Here is a 22,697-nt window from a genome sequence, read left to right as displayed (position 1 = left end):
CACATTTTCCCAGAACTTGAAGCTGAACCATAAACCATTTGTTAGGGTTCCTAGCAGTTGGTTTTACTTTGTAATTTTTTTTTTTTTTGGTGCATTTCATGGTTCCTGCCTGAACTGAAGGCAGAACTGCTGAAATACCACAAAGGGGGCTGTTTTTGCAATACTGTGCTACAAGTGGGAAATATTATTGTCAGAAGAATTTTTGCTATCTGATTTCTTAACTCATGCAGGGAAGAAGGCATTGCTTAGAGGCTCTTGGTACGATCAGAGGGCCCCAGGAGGCAGCCTGATCCTACAAGTTCTTTTGACAAGTTTTGCAGACCCAAGTGGTTTGCATACCCTGTTGATGGTTTATGCAAACTGCCTTAAACCTTTGACCCTTTTGTCTACTTGCTGCACTAGGTTTCTACTTCTAGGTTTCTAGAGAAGTGTCAGTGATGGGCATGCTTAAAATGTTTACAAGAACTTAAAATAGAACCCTGGTGTGGAAAAAGGGTGTAAACTGGACAACAATGAAATGCCTTAGCAATTGAGGCACTTTTGGATTAGGTTCCGTTGAACTTGGAATTGGGGTGCCGGCCCCATGGAGGCAGGAAAAAAGATCCTTGGAGTGAAGATGGCAGAGAGGACCGTCTGGGAATGCAGAATGCCAGTCTTGACCACAAAGGAAGACCTGAACCTTCATTTTCTTTCTTCCCTTCTTTTCTGCAATGAAACCAGCGTTTGTTTTACTGCCATGGAACATCAAATTCTTACACAAATATGCCATGCCCTTCCACTACTGCCTGTCCTGCCAGAAGGATGGTTATGAAACATTTTTCCTTCAGTTCTCCCTCCATGGGCCACCTCTGCAGTGATATCTGCAAAAAAACAGCTAATTACTGGTGCTCATTTGGAAAAACAGATAAGATAATTTAGGACCACTTAAAGCAAATAGCCACATATATGTGCTAATACAGCTATTGCTGTGATCTTGCCACAGGATGTTAACTCTTTGTTCCGCAGCTGCCCATTCCTACCTGTCTGTACAGCAGCTGGAGCAATGGGGCCACAGTGTGAGTAAGAGTTTCTAGATGCCGCTGTGGTAAACCTGATTGCTAATAACTGATATCCATAACAGAGTAGTCAGTATACTCATTAGGACTATCAAAAGATCAGAAAAAAAGTACAATATTTCTAAATGGAGGGCCTTCACGGATTTACATATATATTTTTACAAAAGTGTTGAAGTTTGCCTTCCTCTCCTTCTTTTTTCCTCTACCCTTTTCCCCCTTCAGTCTGCCTCAAAAGAAAGCTGGGTCTAAGCAAGCAAATTAGGAATTTGTTTTATTCTCAGAAAAAACTCATAGCAATCTTGTTATTGTTGGAAGATTATTAAAAAAAAAAAAAAGAAGTTTAAAATCCAGATTTGGTCAGATATCTAACAAAAGACACTCTCCACAAGAGCACCGTTCACGTTTTGTTCTACCCCACTGACACAAGGATACGTAGTTCTGCTGCCTTCACAGGAGGAAATTTTCTGAAGCCGGAGAAGGTGCAGCTAGAAGCCACCAGTCCAATATATTTGTTTTAAGTTCTCAGCTCTTTTACTGCCCATGTAGTGAACCAGATTTAAAAATGTTATTTAGCTGCCAGGAACTGACCTGTCCATCTGACACAAGTTACAGGTGAGTAGAAGCGTGTCTCATACCCACACATATATCTTGTATGCACATGGTCTTGGACATGGTGTATGAAATCTGTGAACACAGACTTATTTCTTTTAACTATCTTTCTGCGTTTAATCTGTTCCAAACAGTAGAAGTCTAAGATAAAATGTTCATTGCAAGTAGGTTAATTGACAGACTTAGCTCCTTTGTTTTCTGTTTACAGATTCTTTTTGAACCACATTGTTTTTCTACAGATCTGTTGAGCCTATTTTCACAAATTTTTACAGAATGTCTTCTGTGGGCAAATTTTATCCCATAAGATGAGCTGCTCTGTTCATCTATTTACTATTTGTTGTTTCTGGTGTATGTTTGGTCACCAAAGTCATATAGTATTATTTCTGCTTTCTGACTGCATTACATTTGTAAACAGATGAGTAATGAATAACAAATGTTGATGAGCAGATAATGAATAGCAGGCACTCTTATTTACACAGATATGTCCTTTTATGCATTAAAGCCCTGACTTCCATAGGGAAAATAGCTTTTTCTAAACACTTTTGTATATAAAACCCTGTCTGTCTGAAGTTACTGAAGATGCTTTCTTAAGTAACTGATTCCAGCATGCCTTATAAAATTTGGCAAATGAGGCGTGGAGAGAGATTTCTCTTACTCATCTGAACCAAACCCATTCTGGGCTTAGAATACAGAAGGATTCTCTGGAATAGGAAGGGAATGTATTATATCTCCTTTCCTTAGGGCAAATCAATGGACAAAGGCACTGCTATGCACAAGGAAATGTAAGAAAGCTGTAGCCTTTAATTTTTGCTAAAGTTTTTGCTGAATTGAATACCAGTTTTCCTTGACTTAATACTTGAGATGACAGTTTTTTCCAAATTTATTATTGTTTGAAAGAGTCTATTTCTACATTTGTATATTATTTATGGATGACTCAAGTGTGGAGACTTAAAACCATGTAAGATTTAGATCTGAAATGATGGGATAGTTAGCAGCAAACTATACTAGCAATGGGTGCATGGTGGCTAAGAAATATGTGACTGCGCTTTGTAATATCTAAAAGCCAGAGACCAAAATCACCCCCTAGAAAAGATCTGCATCACTGTTCATTTGGACATACCCATAAACATGATGCTATCACAATTCAGAAACAAAAAGACACTCTGCTGTTTTCTTGTGTTACAATGCTGAGCAGCTTGCCATAAATCTATTCTGGGATTTCTTCTCAGTCGTTTACAAAGAGGTTATTCTCTGTATATGGTTATTTTCATCATTCAGTCTGTCCATGTCAGTTTATTAAATAAATCAGGGAAGACTGTAACAGCAATGCTTCAGGCACTCGTAATTTGACTGAAATAAACAATTCTGAGATACTACTGGTCCATTATGTTGGTCCATTATGTTCATAAATAGTACGATTTAGAAACAAGTTATCTATCTGCTGAGTTATTACAGGCAATTGTAGGTTGGGGGCATTGCACTGGTTAGAAGACGCTTGCCACTGATCCGACTCCATAGGTCAGGGCATGGCTGTTATGCCACATGTGCCTGGCAGAGGTCCTCTGCCAACAGCAGACCAAAGGCCTTTGCTAATCAGAGACATTTGCACGCTTCATTGTTGCCCCAAGTGCAAGAGCACATGCTATTGCTCCACCAAAGTAAGCTATGTGTGTGTAAGCATGTGTGCACACTCATATTTATACATTTAAGTATTAAATATAGGGGGCATTGCTGTAACAGGTGGTGACTTTCTCATGACAGTATGACTTCTGGCAGTCCTAATAGCTTCTCATATTCGTGCCTTTGCTTTCCGTTTCTCCAATTTTGCAATTTATTCAAACCAACTTAATTTTCACTTCTTGTAAAGTACCCCATCCTTCCTACAGTGTCTGGAAAATCTTCCCCACTGTCACAGCTAGTTCTGCGTGAAGTTCAGTGGTAACCTCACCCAGACGAGGATACCACCAAGGCGCCTTTGACATAGGCAGCAAGGGTGTTTTTAGGCATGTCCATGAAAATTCTTCTTTTCCCGGAGTTGCTGGCAAGGTTTTTAGCAACAGTGTGTCAGAGATGGGGTTTGCAATACTTGAGGGGTGCTGAGCTTCCCTCGGAGGTTAATACTAGCCAGCTTTTGTTCTTTTAATTGTAGAGCTACGCTAGTTTAACAAAGATCGCCTCCAGGACAGCAATTCCCATATTTACAACTCTTACCACAGAAAATGCACTTACCATGTTTATGAAAGTTACTTGAAGTAAATACAGCACCCTCAACTTTTGATGTCTTTTTTTTTCTATAATTTCAACACTTTTGCCCTTTCGCCTAAAGTTAACAGCTTGTAACTTTTGCTAATTATTTGTCATGACCAGCTCACAGTTCCGCCCATTCTCAGCTGGTTGGTTTGGTCCGTATTGCTCATTTTATGCATTTTCTTTGAATGCTTCTTTCAAACTTTTTTTTTTTTTACATTTTGCAATGTATGAAGCTGGAATTGATTCACATGACATTGCTAGTAATAATGTTGCAAGTAGCTGACAATCAGTATTACTCATAATTAAGTGTTTGGACATACATGAATATGTACATTTCTCAACTTTTTTAAAAGAATTTTTTTTTGCTGATGTCTTTTTATAGTCATTCTTCCTTTCATTTCCACCATATAGCTCAGAAAATTTGAGGAATTCTTTTTTCATTTCTTTTACAAAAGCTATCAAACAATAGAAAACCTCATAGTACCGTTATGCACTAGTATGGAATTTTCTGTACCCTGACCTTGGAAATATTAATATTCATTGGGTGTGTATCATGTGCGTAATATATTTATAAATATACATCCATTAATATATTTATATTTTAAATGCTATCACGTTCTACTTCACTAACATATTTCTGTACACTTGGTATGGTGTTATATAGTTATACAGGAAAGTACATTTCTATTTGTACTTACAAATGTATTTTTATCTTTTGTTCTAGGTTATGAACTGTAATTTCCAAAGGGGGACATAATATACCTCCTTTGTATAAGAAGCATGCTCCATTCCTTTAAAAGTCTGTGTATTTTTACGTCACGCTGTACGTTAAAGGAGCAGTGATTGAAATCATTGTTGTCAAGGAAGAATGTATTAAAATTATTAATAAGACTTAAACCCACATGAGAGTTACTGAATCATCTGATCTGACCTAAATTTATGACCCTTCCTCCCAGTTCTTCTCTTTGCATACTTGCACAAAGACAGGAGGATCGAAAGCAGTAAAAAGCAACACAATAAAGACCAGTGCAAACTGTATATTTGCATTAGGTTGATGTAACATTTTGTGATTATAATAATATAAACAAATAAACTATAAGGGCATTCACATCAGACCTCATTTCAAGCTGAACTATTATAAAGCGATTAACAGCCTCACACTCCTGCTTTAATTAAGTTATGTTGTGAAATATTCAGCATTTGAACCTGTTCTGGCCTGCCTCTTTTATCATTGAATTACCATCCTTAATGTGTTTTCTGCTGAAAGATGAATTTCATTTAAGGATTACTGTACACTGCTCTGGCATTTTGTGGTTTCTTGTCAGCCCTTGTGAATCTAGATCATAGCTAACTTCAGTTCCTCTGACATGTCCTATATGCACAGTCTCTTGACTAGCCTGTCTCGGTGGATTTATTAACTCATATTGTATTCCTGTAGAAATGAATGGACATTTTTGATTAACTTAATGATAGAAATTTCAGATGACAGTAGAGTTTACTTTTGGAGCTTACTTCAGGTTATGTAGGCCACCGCAGCTCTCTAGTGACCTATCATTTCACAGAAATGCGTTTTGAAAGTTTCAAGGCAGTGGACGTCCATCTGCCAAATACTTTATTTAAGATGGTGCAAGCAAGGAGGGAGTGGAATGGCCTTTCAGATCTGGGGTGCCTAAATTCTCAGCCACCCCCGGTGCTGCTCTTTCCTTTCCTGGGGTTGATTTTCAGCTGTTATATTCCAGACTCTGCCTTCAGGCAAATTTGTGCTATCAGGTGACTTTGAAGAAGGGTCAGTGAGTAATGCTCCAGCCAAGCATTCCACTCCCGTCCTTTCTACTTGTGCCTACTCTGGACCAAGGTGATGCAAATCAGCCAGGCATCATCAGTTTTGGTGGTGCTTTTTTTCCTCAGTTGTCTGGCCTGCTTTTAGGAGGGGAGGACAGAAACTCCTGAAGAAGGCCCTTGCCCTGGCAAGGCAAAGGTCTGCTCAAGCACAAAGGTTAGAGTGGCGCGTCTTTGGTTTCCAGCATGGTAATTATATGCTGTAAATTATACTCGGCTCTGGCACTGCTTGCAAATATATGTGGTAATTTACTTGTGTAAACATAGTCTAAGGCCCATGCTGTCCTCTGTACTGGACAAGCACAGCACGCGGATTTTTACGCCCAGAGCTCTCGGATGAAACAGGCAAAGCAGAGCTGCAGAGAAGGATGTGGTGTTCACAGTGAGGGATCCATGGCTTGTGAAACACGTGATAGATAAACCCCTCTACTTGTTAACAGGTAGGGTCATAAAAGAAAGACAAGCAGATTTAGTGAAAGTGTTCTAAGATGAAGGTCAGAGAAGAAGCAGGAGAACATGTGGGATTCATTCAGGAGGGAGGAAAACACTGGGCAAATGCATCTAGCACAAAGGGAGAATCACAACGGAGATCAACCTTTTTGCTGTGTGGATCCACTTCAGACTGAGTTTCTGAGCTGGCTCTCCCAGCCATTCCTTTTCCCTGAAGTCATAGATCAGGGAGAAGACATGAGGTCAGGAAGGGCTTGGTTCTCTTCATTGCACAGGTCAGAGCTCTCAGATGTGAGACACCGGGATGAGAGAGGAGGGCAACCGTGGCAGGGTCTTTGTTCCCCTTTTACGAGCTGTGGTGTGGCAGCTTTTGCAGTTGCTTTTCCCTGCTCTGGCCAACACTGTCCCAGCTGAAGATGCCTTCCTGCTTTCATGAAAGCATTGGCCGCCCTAATTCTTAGGGAGCAACTGCATATGGCAGGTGTGTAAGATATGTTTGTGTTGTAGGCAGAAGAAAATGGAGGCCTTGTCCTGTCCTTGTAGCTGCTGCACGTTCCTTAGAAGCTGTTATCTATGAAAGTCTTTTAACCCCAGAGACTTTGGTGTGGGAAATTCAGACTGTGCATGTTTTACCTAAAATTTCAGATGACATTTCCTCATTTTAAAATGCATAAAATCATTTAGGACTGATGCAAATGAAAGCTGGCGTTAAAATGAAGTTTCCTATTGTTCTGTTGTTCCTGGAAAAGAGTTGGAGAGAATTTCCAGTGTGTGTTCTTACTTTCTTAACTCACCTAAAATCAATCCTCTCCTAAGGCAGTTGCTCAGAATAGCAGTGTGCACGTCAGGATTGTGGTGTTGGCACACTGTGCTAGTTACGGGATTCCTTGTAATGCGTAAGAACAGCTGAGGAAACGTGAACTGGAACACAAGCAAACTGAGCTAAATCTAACTTTCCTAAGTGGGGCTGGGGGGGTGGAGGGGATTGTATCTGGTGCTTTTGGGATCTCTTGTAAGAATATAAGCTCTTTGTTTCAGCAAAAAGGAAAAGCAAAACTATGCAAAAGAAGGTTTGGATGCACATATCTTAAATTAGAGGTTTGCTATGGATAGCTTCATGGGCGAGTTCCAAACATTTCAGCCAAAGTATTAAATTTTCTTGAAAGAAAAGGCATGTGCTAGACCAGCAAAAGAGTTTTTCCTCTGCATTAAGTAGAAGTGATTGGGAAGAGCATGCCAGTGCGTTGTAATGATATAACAATATCACCGGTCCCTTCCTACTCTAAAGAGGAGTAGCATCTCATGGGAGAAAACGAGTGACGCAAAGGTCTTGCAAAAATGAAGGGTTAAAAAGTTTGCACTTCAGTGGGAGTATAAAAATAATGCTTCTCATCATCAGTTCTAGTTAAGGATAAGGGGTGTTTAAACTGTGTACTATGATCTATCTGAAGTCTTGAATTCTGCTCAGCCTGTATAAAGAATTAACATGAAAAACATTAAATGGAAATTCTGACTGAAACAGGGAAGCACAAAACACACCCAAGCAAATGTGTTTAGAGCAAACCAGGAAACTAGGTAACTGTGTCAATAAACTAGCTTTATGCAACACACTAAAATACACCTTATTTACTCTGCCTCATCTACAATTCAGTTAGCAGCACAAGGTTATTTTAATACTATACAGAGATCAGAGACTATAAAGTGCTTGTGGGTACAGGTGCAAATGCTTCTCAAAGAGAGAGAAATACAAATACTCGTTCATGAAATTCTCGGGAAGCTTTCTTTTTTTAATCAGCATTGCCATTTTATTGTTTAACCTACCCTGCTTGATCTCCCTACTTTTGGTTAATACGGGAGTCAATTACAGCTTCATCTGTGCAGAATTAACTTTATAGAATATACACCAGGGATTTGTCTATCTCCTCTATTTAGATCTATGTCATAAAAAAATATGTAGTCGAGAACTGTGTGCAAGCACTGCATATGGTACAGGCTTTGCAGATTTATTGTAAAATCATTTTAAATCGGTTAAGCTCTTGCCAGAAGTTAATTAAATATGTTCCTTTGGTGGGGGGTGGGGGGACTCTGTGTGTATGCGTGTGTGTGTGGGGGGGGGGGCCTTCTGCCTCACTAGGTGGCAGTGTCTGATTACATCTGGAAGGACCACGCCAGCAAGCCTGGTGTCTCCAGCTGTGACCTCCAGCGCCAGGATGAAAGCCTTGACTCTGCAGCTACCTGGAGAGGTGGCACCACCGTTCACATCTCTGTCTACACTGTTCACCTCAGCGGCTTCCAGGAGCTCTACAGGCACTTCCTCAGGCTACCTGATGGGGCTATCGTTGAGGTAGGTCCAAGCAGGCTCCTCACCTTGCAGGTTTTTGAAGGCGAAGGTGTGTGCTTCAGAAGTAGGTCAGTATTGAAACAGGAAAATAGTCCTGCCTGACCCTGCGCAAAATACACACTGAAATCTTCCATAGGAAAACCTCACTCCTAAACAGAATGTAAAATCAATGAGTTAATGCATTTGCAGTGCAAAGTACTTATTCAGAATTATTTATAGAGCCATATAAAGGCAATTATGTAAGATATACACTGAAACTACACACGTAGAGATTATTCATAAATATGTATTGCTTAGAACTGTATACAGTCATTCTGTACAGGAATTATTATATATATAAATATACAATGTAAGTATTGTGCACATTTATTTTACAGCTAGTACTACAGGTATGGTCGTTCACTTAGTTCTTCCTCAGATACACAGAGCTAAGGCACAGTTAGATTACTTACTGGCATCTTTCAAGTTTTAGATTGAACCCTGGATGTTGTCAGGTTTTTAGCAGCTTGTGCACTAAAATAAAATACAGGATAAGATTAAAAAGAAATATTGCCCATTACTTGTTTCATAGGCTAAGTTTTGTTCCCTTGCATTGTCATTTTTGTTCTGAATGCTTAGAAGAAGTGCATTTTCTTGTTGCCTTTGGTCTTGCGTTGAGAGACCTCTAAAAATATTTGGCATCTAAGAGAAAGTAGAGTGAAAGAACATTACCTACCCAGATAAGAAGTGGAAGCATCATCATGGAGGTCTGTTTACCATAGAAAACTGGCACAAATGACACTGAAGTGCAAAGTTTTCAGCTGTTCACTTCTAAGGTGAAGGTTCAAGTATGTCTTTCCAGCATGAGACAAACATTGCTTCTGCTCCTTTGGTTATTGTTTCAAGACTGTTTTCTTTCTTAAGAGATTTTATTCTTGATGTCTTTGCCCTACTTGGTTTTTAAAAGAAAACTTAATTTAAAGGAAACTGTCCTCAAGGAATCCAAATGTAATTCTCTGCCCCAGGAACTTGTGATTCACCAGAGTGAAGACAACAGAGTCTTAGAGCTGGCCAAAGAAAACAAGAGAAGGCATGTGGCCTACATGAAGCAGAGCTTAATTATTGAAACAAAGAAACCAGCAAATCCGGGTCCATGCTGAAGTCTGTTAAAGATTGTCGTATTGGCTAAATTTTTGCTAGAACACCTTTTCCCTGTTTGAGGTCCACAGTGCAGCACCATTTCTACTTTTTGCCTGTTACAAATGGTGGTCTTTGCAGAATAGTTTTTCCCAATTAAGTTCTTTTTAGCTTTTCAGTCATGAGGTTTTGTTCAGCTTCCAAACAAGCTGAAGGAGGGGCTTTGAACACAGGAGGCAATCTTAACCCAGTGCACTGGTGCAGTTCATTAATCCCTTCTGCATTTGTGAGAGAGGAGAAACGCGTTTCCATGCAATGTAATTTTGTCTTCCCAGGTGAGCTTCTCGGAAGCTTCCTGCTTGCAGACTGATGCTGGTCAGCATCCACAGAGTGAGTTAGCACTGCGTAATGCGGGTGGCTCAAGCCAATTCTGTACAGTTTCCCACAGCAGATCACAACATAGTCTGTCCCTAAAATCTACATGGCTGAGTCTTATATCATCATCTTGAAAGCTGCATGTCTAGTTTAGGAGACCAATGCACACTTTACAGCATTTTTACTTGTAGATCCAAGTACAATTACATATAAGAAATGTGCTTAACTAATAATTGCAGTAAAACTTACATACAGATCTTACATTTAGCTGATAATGGATGTAATTATACATTTGTGTATTTTGTAGGTCAAGGCTTTCTACTTCAGTTCCAAATTAGGTATATTCTATAAGTTAATGAATTTTAAAACTCTACACTGACTAGTGAGAAGTTTGCTGCCATGGGGCAAATACACCTGAGCTTTACCCCTTGCTGCTGTTGCTGCCCTTCAGGAACAGGTTTTTTTTTGTCTCTGCTGCAGGTAGACAAGCAGTGGTATTGAGTAGGGTTAGAAAATCATTTTGGAGCTAAAAGGTTGTATCGCAACCTTAAGTGTATCTTTTAAGACTGTAGGAAATGATGACTACATGGGCTTCTTGGGAAAATGAAAAATCTGTCTCCTGTCTGCTTCTTCTGTGGGCAGCTTATTACATATAAGTATTTTGACTCTGAGTATTTAGAGCTAGTCCTAAAGATTCAGGTAGTTTATTTTACCACTATGTAGCCTAATTTAGGTTTTTTGTTTCCAGTGATTCCACGGAAAGATTTTTCCAGATCCTTACAGTCTATTTGATCAGAAGACTTCTCTTATTCTTCAGCCTTACTTTATTAACTATCAGTTTCTGTGTATTTATTTGGATCACTCTTTAGTGTAAATAAGACTCTCTCTTCCAGAAGTTTACTTACCTACATAATCTAATTTCAAAACCTTATCCATTTTCTGCCAGACACAATGCTTCAGCAGAAGAAACAAGACGGGGTCCAGTTTTGCTTTTCATTCCCCTCCTCACCCTGCTAGCAGTGGTGAAGGAAGGAAGGCTCTTCTTCCATGGTGGTGAGGACAGAGGTTGTCACCTATCCTCTCCCTGTGGTAGGAATGACAGCTGCCTTTCCTCTTTCTTCATGATCAACAAGCCTCTATCATGAAATGCTGTCTCGCAACTGTGCGAACATGGCCTGTAGGAACAGAGGAGGTCTGTGGCAACTGTGATTTGTCCTACCTTTGCATATACATCTGCCTTGTCTGCAGAGTCCAAAGAGCAAGAAAACAACCAATTTTCACTTCTTTTTCCTCTTTTTTGGGTGGGCTAGTGCTATTGTACAACTGTAGAATGCAAGGAGTAATTCAACAGCATCTAGCAACTTCTTCCTGCAAAACAGTGGTGCTTTTTATTACAGTAACCTACCAAGGGTGAAAATGGAATTATTTCAGTGTAACTTTTTGTTTGTTTGTTCACTTTTATTAAGAAACTGGAAAGGCATGTAACTGAAGAGAACAAAATGGAAAGGCTTTGACTTTTTAATTTCTGGGACTTTCAGGAGTCATACTTGGAAGAGCTATAACATCTATTCTTAATTACTGCAGTAGGACCTCATTAATTCAAATACTGGGGACTAAGATCTCCCCATTGGATGTGTAATACTTTGTGCCATTACAGCATGACGGTTGCTGGTACTGGTAGGTGTTCTTCAGAAATAATATGTATGATAAGAGGAAATGAGTAATTTGGTAGAAAACAACACAGAAATGGCAATAACTTTAAAAGGTGTGTGCAAATATAGGCATTGTTGAAAGGTATCACCAGCATGAGCTGTAGGTTCTTAGCATTCCATTAACTGAGGTGTGTGGACGGGTTAGTGAGCTCTGGGTTATTGGGGTGGCAGTATATCTCTCATCACTGTATTTAAATCACTGGGCCAAATTCTTCCTCCAATTCATGTGTTCACCTCCTAGTGACTTCAACCTCAGATATGTTTCTGTATCTGCAGGTATTCTTTGACAGGCATAGGAGGAATTTTACATAATCTTGCTTTAAAGTCCTTGGATGCTCCTAAGGAATTTATGTTAAATTCAAAACCTCATCCTAGTCTTTTTTACTTCTGTGAAAGCAAGATTTTCTCACAGCCCTAATTCAGCAAAGCACTTAAGTGTGAACTTCATTTAAGCCAAGGAGCCAAAACACTCACTTTGATAATACTTTCCTTTTTTTTTTTTGAGAGTGAGTAAGGCCAATTTGTAAGTGCTGTGTGCAGGAGAACACTAGCCAGAAATAAATGTCTCTTTATACAATAACTTCTTTAAAATAATTATTTCTTTAAATATAGTATTCCCATTAAAGGTCCACCTTTGCTGGTATAACTAGAAATTTCATGTCTGGTATGAAAAGCAGTTTTATAGGTTTCATAAGCATGAGGCAAAAATAACTGTTTTAAAAGGAACATTAAGTACAAGGTGACATGTATAAATTACCCTAGAAATGTTAAAAAAAAAAAAATTCTTTTTAAAAGTGCAGCATAAAAATTATAGAGGTTAAACTTTTAAGTGCAGTCCTTTTATCATAAGCATTGTAAAACTCAAAGTATTCACATGCACTAAAACCCATTTTCCTTTTTACCTATAATATATTTCTCCTTTATAGTATTCAATTTAGGTGTTGGCTAACCAAGGAATGACCTTCCCAAAATAAATCACTTTTCATGCTTCCCCTTATTCATTAATCTTATGTTATTGTAATATACAGGGAATTATTGAGTTTTAGCATTTTAAATGTATTTGAAATCCATGCACGGAAAAGTTAATGATAGTGGTACATGTTTGCTGTCTACATGGTGATAACACCAACTTGGTGATTTTTATCTTGACTTCTGCTGACTGGAGTTGATTTCTTATTAAAAGGGCAAAGATAAGTCACTTTAACTCAGCAAAAAATCAGTTTCCTATTATAGGTCTAGTAAACCTCAGCATTGTAGAGGAAGTTTTTGTATAGCATGATTTTATCTATCAAATAAGCCTACACAAATGTCAAGGATTCATCCAATTTAAACTTACTGGATAAAAGAGATCTGTTTTCCCTAATTACTTGAAAAGTACCTAATAGTAATAGGATAAGACAGTGTAGGTGACTAGCCAATTACTTAGTTTAAGCTATTTACATCAATCCATATGCTATAAATTATGTCTAAACTCTCTTGCACTTCTGGAAAAGTGAATAAAATCATACAAGTTTATTTTGAATACAAGATCAGATATGGTATGCTGAGTGACACTTAAAAAGAATGAAACAGTAACCGAGGCTTATTTTCTGAAGCAATCTTGACACTAATGCTAAATTACAGCTTGGAAACATCTAGCATTTTTACCTTTATGAGAAAAGGCTTTTTACATATTTAACATAATTCTAGGGAAAATATACTGGAATTATGTATAAAGATATGTACACTGTAACCAAAGGGCATTTATATTCCCCAGTAGAATACTTACAACAATTTTATTGCCATTTGGTGTCATTTTCTAACAGATATAAAATACAGCCAGTAAACAAACTAGACTTTAGATTTAAGCTGACAGCTGTTCCTTCAGAAGCAATATTCAGATATTTAATCTTAAGAATACTGAATATTTTACGAGTGTTTGAGCAAACTATACTTTTAGCATGTAAGGATTGTGTGCTTTTGTATACAGTTCTTGGATCTGATAATGACACTAAAAAACAACCTTAGAATAATCTATGTGTTTGTCGCTCCCATGTATTCCCTGGACAAATCAACAAATTGCCTCATGTTTTATTCTTAATTCCACAAATTCTTTTTATATATACAATATTACTCTGAATATTGGGCCCTATTTTTTTCCCGTATGTGCATAAGCCATACAGTTGACTCCAGTGCAGTTTATGCATGTATCTGAGTGCAGCTTTTTCTGGCTCTAACTTCATTAAGGGAATAAATTGGCCAAATTTACCACAAAAGCACTACATGCTGTTTTCATAAACAGTCCCACTGTAGTGATCACCAAAGATTTATGAAGAAGAGAAAGAGGGAGTACTGCTCCAGCTCAGTAACTGAGGTTGGTACACTACCTAATGGCTTCTTCATCATACGGCTTCATCATCTCACCAGACCCTTCAGAGGGAGCAGGAAAGCTCTGGTCTTTCCAAACCATGAGCTGGATCAGCTGAGGTGAGTGGGTGAGGACTTCTTGGGTGGGGAGAGGCTGGGCAAATGTAGTCATTTGGTGTAAATTGACCCACGTTAGTTGGCTTCAGCAGCATCATGCCAGGTCATCCACAAACACGGCCAGTTTACAAGAATTCAGTTTCCTGGAGATCCCTGTACAACTAGGGGTTAACAGCAAAGGTTTATTCTTTGCAAAAGTGATTCCACCCACATTAATGCATGTATGTGTGTACGTACTCCTGGGCTGAATATGCTTTGCCACAGGCTGTGCCAGAAACTCATAGAGCCATGGGGAAAAATGTATTTGCATCAAGAAACCAAGTCTTGCTTATCTGTGGTGGAGGCTGTGGTCTGATAGAAGGACCAGGAAAGTGATGAGATGGATCCACCACTGGGTCTCAGCAAGACACACAAGCTTTCAGATAACCAGAAAATGACTGAAATACCTACACTGCGGCATTATAACCTTGTTCTCTATATGAATACGCAATTTTAAATCAAGCTGGCTTCTTTTTAGTGTCAGAGAACACAGGGCAAGAAGCAAGGGTTACATACCTAGCCAACACATATACAAATATTTTATCAGCATGGATATTTAAATTTATTTTTCCATGGGGGCCTGAAGAATTAGAGATGTTTCCTTTGGATGTTCACGGAAGGGATGGGAACAAGTTCAAGTTCATCCATGCAGTCTGAGCCAATGCTCATGGGAGAAATGTTGTCATGTCACTCTAGTTGGACTGTATAGCAAACATCAGTGCTTATAATTAAGGGGTACTTTAAAAGTGCTATTTTGTATTGAAAGATTTCCCTTTCCATTCCAACCCACTTTAAACACCCAGGTTTGCTGTGTTTTCAGTTATTTTCTGAATGACTTTATGGTGCAAAGGTAGAGCGACTGGTTGCTGCAGAAGGTATTTTGTACTCTTGAACACTTGCAATCTTTATTCATCTATCACGTAGTTTTACTTGAATCAGCAGTAAAATCTCTGAAGTCAAAGGATAATTGCCAAAACAGCATTAACTTATTTTATCTGAATAAAAAAAATAACCTTTGAAAAAGTACCTTGCAGCTACGTAGATTGACAAAATGCATCAATTATATTTTTGCTCACTTTATAATTACACTGCAGTAAGCGCACAGTGAACTTTACTGCACGGTTGATTAACCATAAGGTTACTGCTATTAAGTCACTCTCAGAAACAACAACTTGGACTGTAATTTAAGTAACAGAACTGTGCTCAACATCTGATCAAGTCTAAAAATCTGACATGCCCATACAAGCTTCAATTTAAAATTCACAAGTAAATGAGAGCACCTTAAGTGTGTAGCAAGGGGTTTCTGTTGCTTTGGTCAGACATGCTGGGTATGTGAACTAACAGATTTGAAAGAGTTTTAGCATGTGTTAACCAACACCAATGGAAAGGATTTTCCAATGAACTCTAAATATTCCCTCTATCCTCTTTTTAGCATAGAAACAATTCTTATGAGGAGCGGCTGAGGGAACTGGGGTTGTTCAGTCTGGAGAAAAGGAGGCTGAGGGGAGACATTATTGCCCGCTACAACTACCTGAAAGGAGGTTGTAGTGAGGTGGGTTTTGGTTCCTTTTCCCAAGTTAGAAGTGATAGGACAAGAAGAAACAGCCTCAAGTTGTGCCATGGGAGGTTTAGATTAGACATTAAGAAGAGCTTCTTTACCGAAAGGGTTTTCAAGCATTGGAACAGGCTGCCCAGGGAAGTGGTTGAGTCATCATCCCTGTAGATATTTAAAAGACCTGTAGCCATGACACTTAGGGTCATAGTTTAGTGGTGGACCTGGCAGAATTAGGTTTACAGTTTGATTCGATGATCTTAAAGGTCTTTTCTAACCTAAATGATTCTAAGTTTCTTTGAAATGAGTGTTCCAATTTCCGTGAAATTAGGATTAAATCCCCAGGCATATCCTGATGACATTTCCACATTTTTTCTCAGATTATTGCAACAGGAAAAATATTGCTGTTTCTGTTAGCTCACTGATGCTATAGGTCCTCTTTTTGTCTTCTGTCTTCTTGACTTTGTATATTGCAAAGTTGTTGCTGTGAAGCCCTGCCATGATGTCGTATCTCTGTCTGGCCTGCCTTGGAGATTGTTTATGCCATGATAGAAACAGTCTAGGAGAATCTAAAGCTGGACTATCCACTATTGTAAAAAAATAAAACAAAAGGTAAAGCAGTAGGTGTTCTGTGTAAATGGTACCTAGATAAGAAGAAAGAGTAGCTTGGTATGAAGAAACTTACCTAGGATTTAAGATGCACAAGACCACTTCAATATTCACTCACAGTTTTTTACTTGAGGTAGGGAATATCCCCTACACTGCCTTTCTCCCTTTGTTCTAGAAGTAATAGCGCTTCTCAGCTTCACAGGGTATCAAACCCCAAAGTAGAACAAAGATTTGAAGATGCTTCATCAGACAGATTATAAAAGTACACAGAAATACAGTAGAAATTAGTGATTATTTCCATACATAAGCCAGTGTTTGTATAATTTATTAAAGCTGTGCTAAACCAGGTTGAGAATAGCAAAATTCATTAAAACATTACAGTATTACCGGAGCAATCTGCTTTTTCTGTGCTAACATTTGAGTAACAGCAGCTAGACAGAGCTGAGGCTCTGTTACTTCTCAGCATCCAAAATTTGATTTCTCCTCACATTCATCTGAGCAAATTTTCTCTTATATGGGCACTCCAGAAAGTGAAAATAATCAGAGCCAGGGCACTCTTGTGCAAAATGCCACCCACATGACACAAGCTGAGGATCTGACATGCGATGTGGTAACTGCTAATGAACTGAGCTGGATCTGATGCAGTGTCTTGGCTTTATAACCAGTTTCCAGTCCTATAACACATCATCTCCTCCTCATGGCCATGATTTTCTTCTTTGAAGGTCTATTCTTTATTCACTCAAATCTTCTCCATGTGTCAAGAACATCATAAGAAGAAATTATTAAAAGCAACGGGCGTAAAAATCCCTATTTGACTTTTTTACTAAAGTGTTTAGAGTCTGAGAAAAATTAGGCGAATTCACATTTCACATGTGTTTAAATTGCTAATCTCAGTGTTCTGTATTAGTGAATGCATTTACAGTAACTTTCACTTTATAATATTTTGGCAGAACTGTTAGAAAAATTGTTATAAGCCTAAGAGTGGAACTGAACCATGAAAGCTAAACTGTAAGCTGCTGCAAAACTGGGTTATTAGTATGACAGAATAAAATTTCACACACACAAAAGCTTCTAAGCTGCAATATTTTGAAAGCAAGAAAAGAGGGGTGGGGAAGTATAATCAAAGTCATCTATGTTCCCTCTGATAACCACTGAACGCTGCCATAATAATATGTTGGGTTTGTACATTCTGTTTTTCAGGCATTTGGTGATATCACTGGAGAAAGTCTTTTGTGTAACGAAATGAGCACAGCCCAGGAGCGCGTAAGCGAAATGGACAGCGTGCTGCATACATCTTCACCTATCAAGCTGAGGGAGAGGAAAAAGAGTACAGCAGGGCGGAAAGGTATTATTTTCAGTTGCTGTACCCAGCTGAAAAACAATGCTGATACCTGAGCATCAAACCATGGGAGGGCGAGAAGAAAGCAGATAATTTGAAAACAGTTTCTTTTGGAAAGACTAGGGTGAGATCGGTTAGGGCTGAAATTTCACAGTTGTGTTTTCCAGTGGGTCTTTGTCCTTGGGTAGTTTCATATGTCTGTTGCAAGAGTCCTGAAGGCTGAAGAGCTGTCATTCACCCAAACACTGTCCCACTGTCTGTTCAGAAACTCAGTACAGTAATGCCATCCAGAGCAATCTATCTGCAGCAAAGACCAGCATTGAAAGTATGCTGAGAGCAGGCTTGAATCAGATACTTTATATATAATTAGGTATGTCTCCACACATATTGATCTGAGCGTGAAAGTCCCAATCCCTCAGACTTGCACTGTGTTTTCCACTGTGTACTGAGAGCCACTGGCCCCCTCCCAGTGCCTAGAGAATTACATGCAGAATGAAACAAGCCCATATACATCAAGTTGCAAAGTGAAGCTGCTGCTGATCAAAGGTAGTATCAGCGTGTTCGATGACAAAGAACTATGGAACACTCTGGATGTCCTTAGATGTCACTGTTATTGCGAGATACCAATTTCCTCTCGTTCCTTATTCAAGGTATCAGTACCAGATCTGGCTCTACCAGATCCCTGCACTTGGCTGAGTCCTATCAGTGTCAGATTTCTGATACCCTCTGAGCAGTAAAGTTCAGTTAAAAGCACCTTGTGTTACTTTCAAATCCACCATAATCTTGTCTGCTCACACAGTAACCTTGGAAAGTTCACATGAGCACACAAGATGCAGTTTTTCAAAGGAAAATTGATAAATCTTGTGTATGGGCTCTTGCTCCTGTATCCCTCTTGTTGGATGAGAGACGTCATTGGTACACGGGCACCTGTGTACTTACCTCATGTCTTTCTCTACATCTTTTTTTCTAATCTTCAGGAAATGACATTGTCTCTGACAAGAGCTAAGTGCTGCAGTAACGCATAGTCCATAGACTTGTTTACAGCCCGATTCACATCCATGACACGGATACTGGCTGACAGGATTCACCGTTCTGATGTCCACACATGTGTGCATCCAGTGTTGTCCTGCAAATGCTCCGTTCATAGCTCTTCTGTGGCTTCAACAAGCTTTTCAGTGTGGTGAGCTCACTGGATCAGATCACAGATCAGATCAAGCAAATATGATTATTTTAATTTTTTTTTTTTTTTCCTTCCAAATAGCGGGACATTCCTAGATTTCTCAGGTTTGCTTATTCCTGCTTTTCTAGGTTTACTTGTACCTGCTAGTGGTGGTGGGGAAAATATTGCTGATTTGTATTTCAAGTTTCATGGCTAAAACATTGACAGTGTTTTCAGTAATTGTTCAAAGCACAACACTATTTTAATTACAAGGCTGCAAAGATGTCCAAGAAGAGGAACAATGATGGCTTCATTCCACCAGTTCTGGTGCCAAGTCCCAACAGGCAGCAAAATTTACAAGATCCCAGAGAAGATCATTTTGCTGGGACCTTAATGTTGGTTAGAGCTGCTTCCCTGGGAGCTACAGCATCTTAGAGCAACCTGGAGGTTATCCTTGTGCTTTCTTAGTAGTATTAAAGTATTGCTCATTAGTTGAAACCAGTCAGTGCCTATTCTATTTGGCTTCACACAAGTACCTAAGAACTAAAGTTCATGCCCCAAAGGTAAGGACTGCAAGAGAAAAACAGAAGGAGAAGGTGTGAAGGTGAACAAATGCAAGAAAGGTGAATTCATTTGTCCAAGGTCGCCAAAGTCAGAGGCAAATGCAGAAATAGAGGGCAGACTGCCAGTGCCCTGACTCTTGGTCTTCCCTGTACTAAGATCCTTTTTGTCCTGAAGATTCAGATGAAAAATGGAAAAGTCTTACCTTCCTGGTATTTTGAATCATTCATAGAGAATAATTGTAATCAATTAACATAGTAACCAGTGACATTTTTCTAATACATATGCTTTTCTGGTGTCCCTTTGTTCATACTGGTATGGTAAACTTTTTTCAGATGCATTTACCTTTGCAAGATCTTTACCTGTGTCTGGAACATTGTTGATTGATTTTTATACTTAAATCTATGGTTTTCATCCATCTGAATAATAATTAAATGACATTAGGTAGTAACCTGGACGTTTAGATATCACTCCTGAAAAAAGTTTTTCTTTGCTTTTGCAAGATAACAATTTGTTTTCCTCTTTTTTTTTTTTCTTCTTTTAATTGATTTGTATGCATGTGCATATGTGTGTGTTTGTACGTGTTACACCCAGACAGAAAAGGTGTTAAAAATCCTCTGAATATCTACAAGAACTGATGTGATTTCTGTGGGTTCTATTGCATCAGATATTACTTGGATGACTTCTTTCTGTCATAACAGGAATAAAGCCTTTTTAATGTTTGCTCTGCCTGTTGACGCTTTAACCTAATGTACATAATATTGAAAGAGAAACTATCTGAAGAGAAACTATCCAGTCTCAGAATTTTTCTGTGGATTTTTTCTACCCGAGTTGAGTCACACTTTTCAGGGATTACCCCAGCATCTGGAGTAATGCCGATTACCCCACAATGAGAGAATGACACAAGCAATGCAGTGGAGTCCACTAGGATTGATTGTGTACCTGACCTTCCTCTGCTATATGTTATGATGGTGATCTGTAACCTACTGCAACTTACAGAGGACAGTACCAAGAAGACAGCATGCTGTGGGCAGCATCATACCTTGTGCATCTTCTTGGCCTCAGTTTTGTCTTTGAATATGACTGAATGTAATGGTAAAAATTCCTTCTGGCAATATTGTATCCTAGGTTTCCCACAGAGTTAAGATATCCCAGTCTGGTTCTGTGAGATTTTGACTTCAGTGTTGGTAATATGCCATCATTTAGACTGATGACTTCACATGTAGAGCCACCACACCTTCAGTTCTGATAGGAATATGCTGATTTGTTAACAAATGTGGATCTTGTCCTGAGACTATGCTCAGCATGAAGGACTTGATTCACCACTTTTATTCCCTCAGTTATGTTGGCATGTCTCCACCGACTTTCATCTGATCTGGGATGTACAATTCTGCAATGGTACGTATTCTTGAAAGCTGAACTTAAAGTGTGCTTAAATATTAAGAAAATTTATCTTTATTTTTGCTTAAAGCTTACAATCCTACAATTTTGATTATCACATTGTGTGAGTTCCCCTGGTTGTTGGTTAGTATACATTGGGTGGCCTTGGCTTTGAAATTGTTTTCTGAAGTGCTCTTGTTGGCAATGTCATCCATAAGGCTCGGCTATAGTTGGATAGTAATTGCCTGTCTATGCAGTGTTCCTTTACAACAATTTTCTCCTGTGTAGCTATATATATGTAGTCATTACTGAAAAGTGTAAATAAAGAATCCTTTTAGTGGTGTAGTTTCCCTAGGTACCTACTGTGCTCTTATTATCTAAAACATACTCCCCATCTGTAGTTCTGTTCTATTAAAGGATAAAGACATAAGTATAAATTAAAAATTAAAATGCTTGTTGTAGATTGGAGAGCAAGGTCTATTAGAATATATCTGGCGCTAGGCTCACAGTACAGTAGATAGATTACACTGAGCACCAGTTAAGCAAGGGGATGAAAAATGAGTGATTTTCATCATTCAGTTAAATATAGTGCTAAGTGGTATGTGCTAGCATTAAAAGCAAATTACTTAGCACTTCACCAATCACAGCATGAGAGCATTCCATTGGAAGCAGTATTTCCAGTGATGCTCAGTCCCCGGTTTTATTAAATAAATCAGCTGTTAATGCTTAAAGGAAGCAGTTGAAGACTTATTGCTATGATAATAAAAAGATTGAAAATGTAAAAATAAAGAGAAGCAGTACCTCATTTTAATGAAATGCCCTAAGAAAACCTCCCTCTCTCTTAACAACAAAATTCCAAAGTGCTTGTAGATCTGTAGTATTTGCATCTCCTGTACCCTCTTTAGGTCTTTCTTTCTTACTAATGAATATGACCTTTCCTTTTTTTTTTTTTGACTTTCTTATAATGACATCTTTTTCCTCATAAATCTGCTGCCATGTCATTGAACATTTTGATGAGCTTTTCTGATTCCCTCTTATATCTCCTTGATAGGATATTACTATCCAGTAATCTAGAGATGGGAAGCCTAATCCTCAGCACAGGTACTTTTTGGTTGCTCAGTTAAAGACGATGGAGATGTGAGAGTTTACACCAGAAGAGGTTTTGACATTGAGGGCTACCTTTATATCACACAACAATGTTATTTCCTCTACAGCAATGGGCCTTGGGAGACACTCAAATCTTCTGTCTGAACGTGTGGAAGCTGTGAGAAGTCATAAACCTGTCTGAGTCTTAGACTATTCCTAGGCCTCTTCCTCCTAAACAGGAGTTTTATCTGTCTGGCAGGAGCCACACAGCAAAAGTCCTGGGAATGGCATATGCAGGAGATGGTCCAAGGTCTGAGTCACAGCTGCATCTTCACCAGCAAGATCAAACATTAAAAGGAGAGAAAATGACAGTTTGGGTATCAAAATTAGAAGATTAACGAGTCTATGCATGAAGCTGAATCCATGATTTTCCCCTTGGTGTCATTCTTTGAGGAATCCTATTTTGAGTGTCCTTTTCTGACTAGATTATAAAGCTGTTTTCTTTATAAAGAGGGTAGGACAAAGACCAAGGATCTCCGGTCAGTACATAATAATAGTATAATAGTAAAACAGTAAAATGCCACCTCTTCTGGGGATTTGTTGTAAACATAACAAACAGTTATTTTCTTTGGTCGGGGGAGGAAAGATAAGGGGTAATCACCTTAAATTTGTTGCAAATATTGTCTGTTTCTGGGTTTTTTTGGAGACAGGGCAAACAACCATACCTAGATAAGGGCTAAGCTAGATAGTTAATCTGTTTTA

General features: G+C 38.8%; 1 protein-coding gene across 1 annotated transcript in view; it reads left to right on the top strand.

Moving 5' to 3' along the window:
* The window catches only part of OFCC1 (orofacial cleft 1 candidate 1), a 91,909-nt gene extending 71,735 nt beyond the window's left edge, over nucleotides 1–20,174 (top strand). The window contains exons 7-9 of the mRNA XM_014940826.1: nucleotides 8,338–8,547; nucleotides 17,611–17,755; nucleotides 18,727–20,174. Of these exons, the coding sequence (XP_014796312.1) occupies nucleotides 8,338–8,547; nucleotides 17,611–17,755; nucleotides 18,727–18,755 (384 nt within the window). The 3' untranslated portion in view covers nucleotides 18,756–20,174. The remainder of the gene's footprint in view (nucleotides 1–8,337; nucleotides 8,548–17,610; nucleotides 17,756–18,726) is intronic.
* The last annotated feature ends 2,523 nt before the right edge of the window (nucleotides 20,175–22,697 follow it).

This window comes from Calidris pugnax, unplaced genomic scaffold (genome assembly GCF_001431845.1).
Source record: "Calidris pugnax isolate Ruff unplaced genomic scaffold, ASM143184v1 scaffold8, whole genome shotgun sequence".
In the NCBI taxonomy this organism is placed as follows: domain Eukaryota; kingdom Metazoa; phylum Chordata; class Aves; order Charadriiformes; family Scolopacidae; genus Calidris; species Calidris pugnax.
The sequence above is the reverse complement of the archived record's forward strand: the minus strand, read 5'-3'. Positions and strand labels throughout refer to the sequence as shown.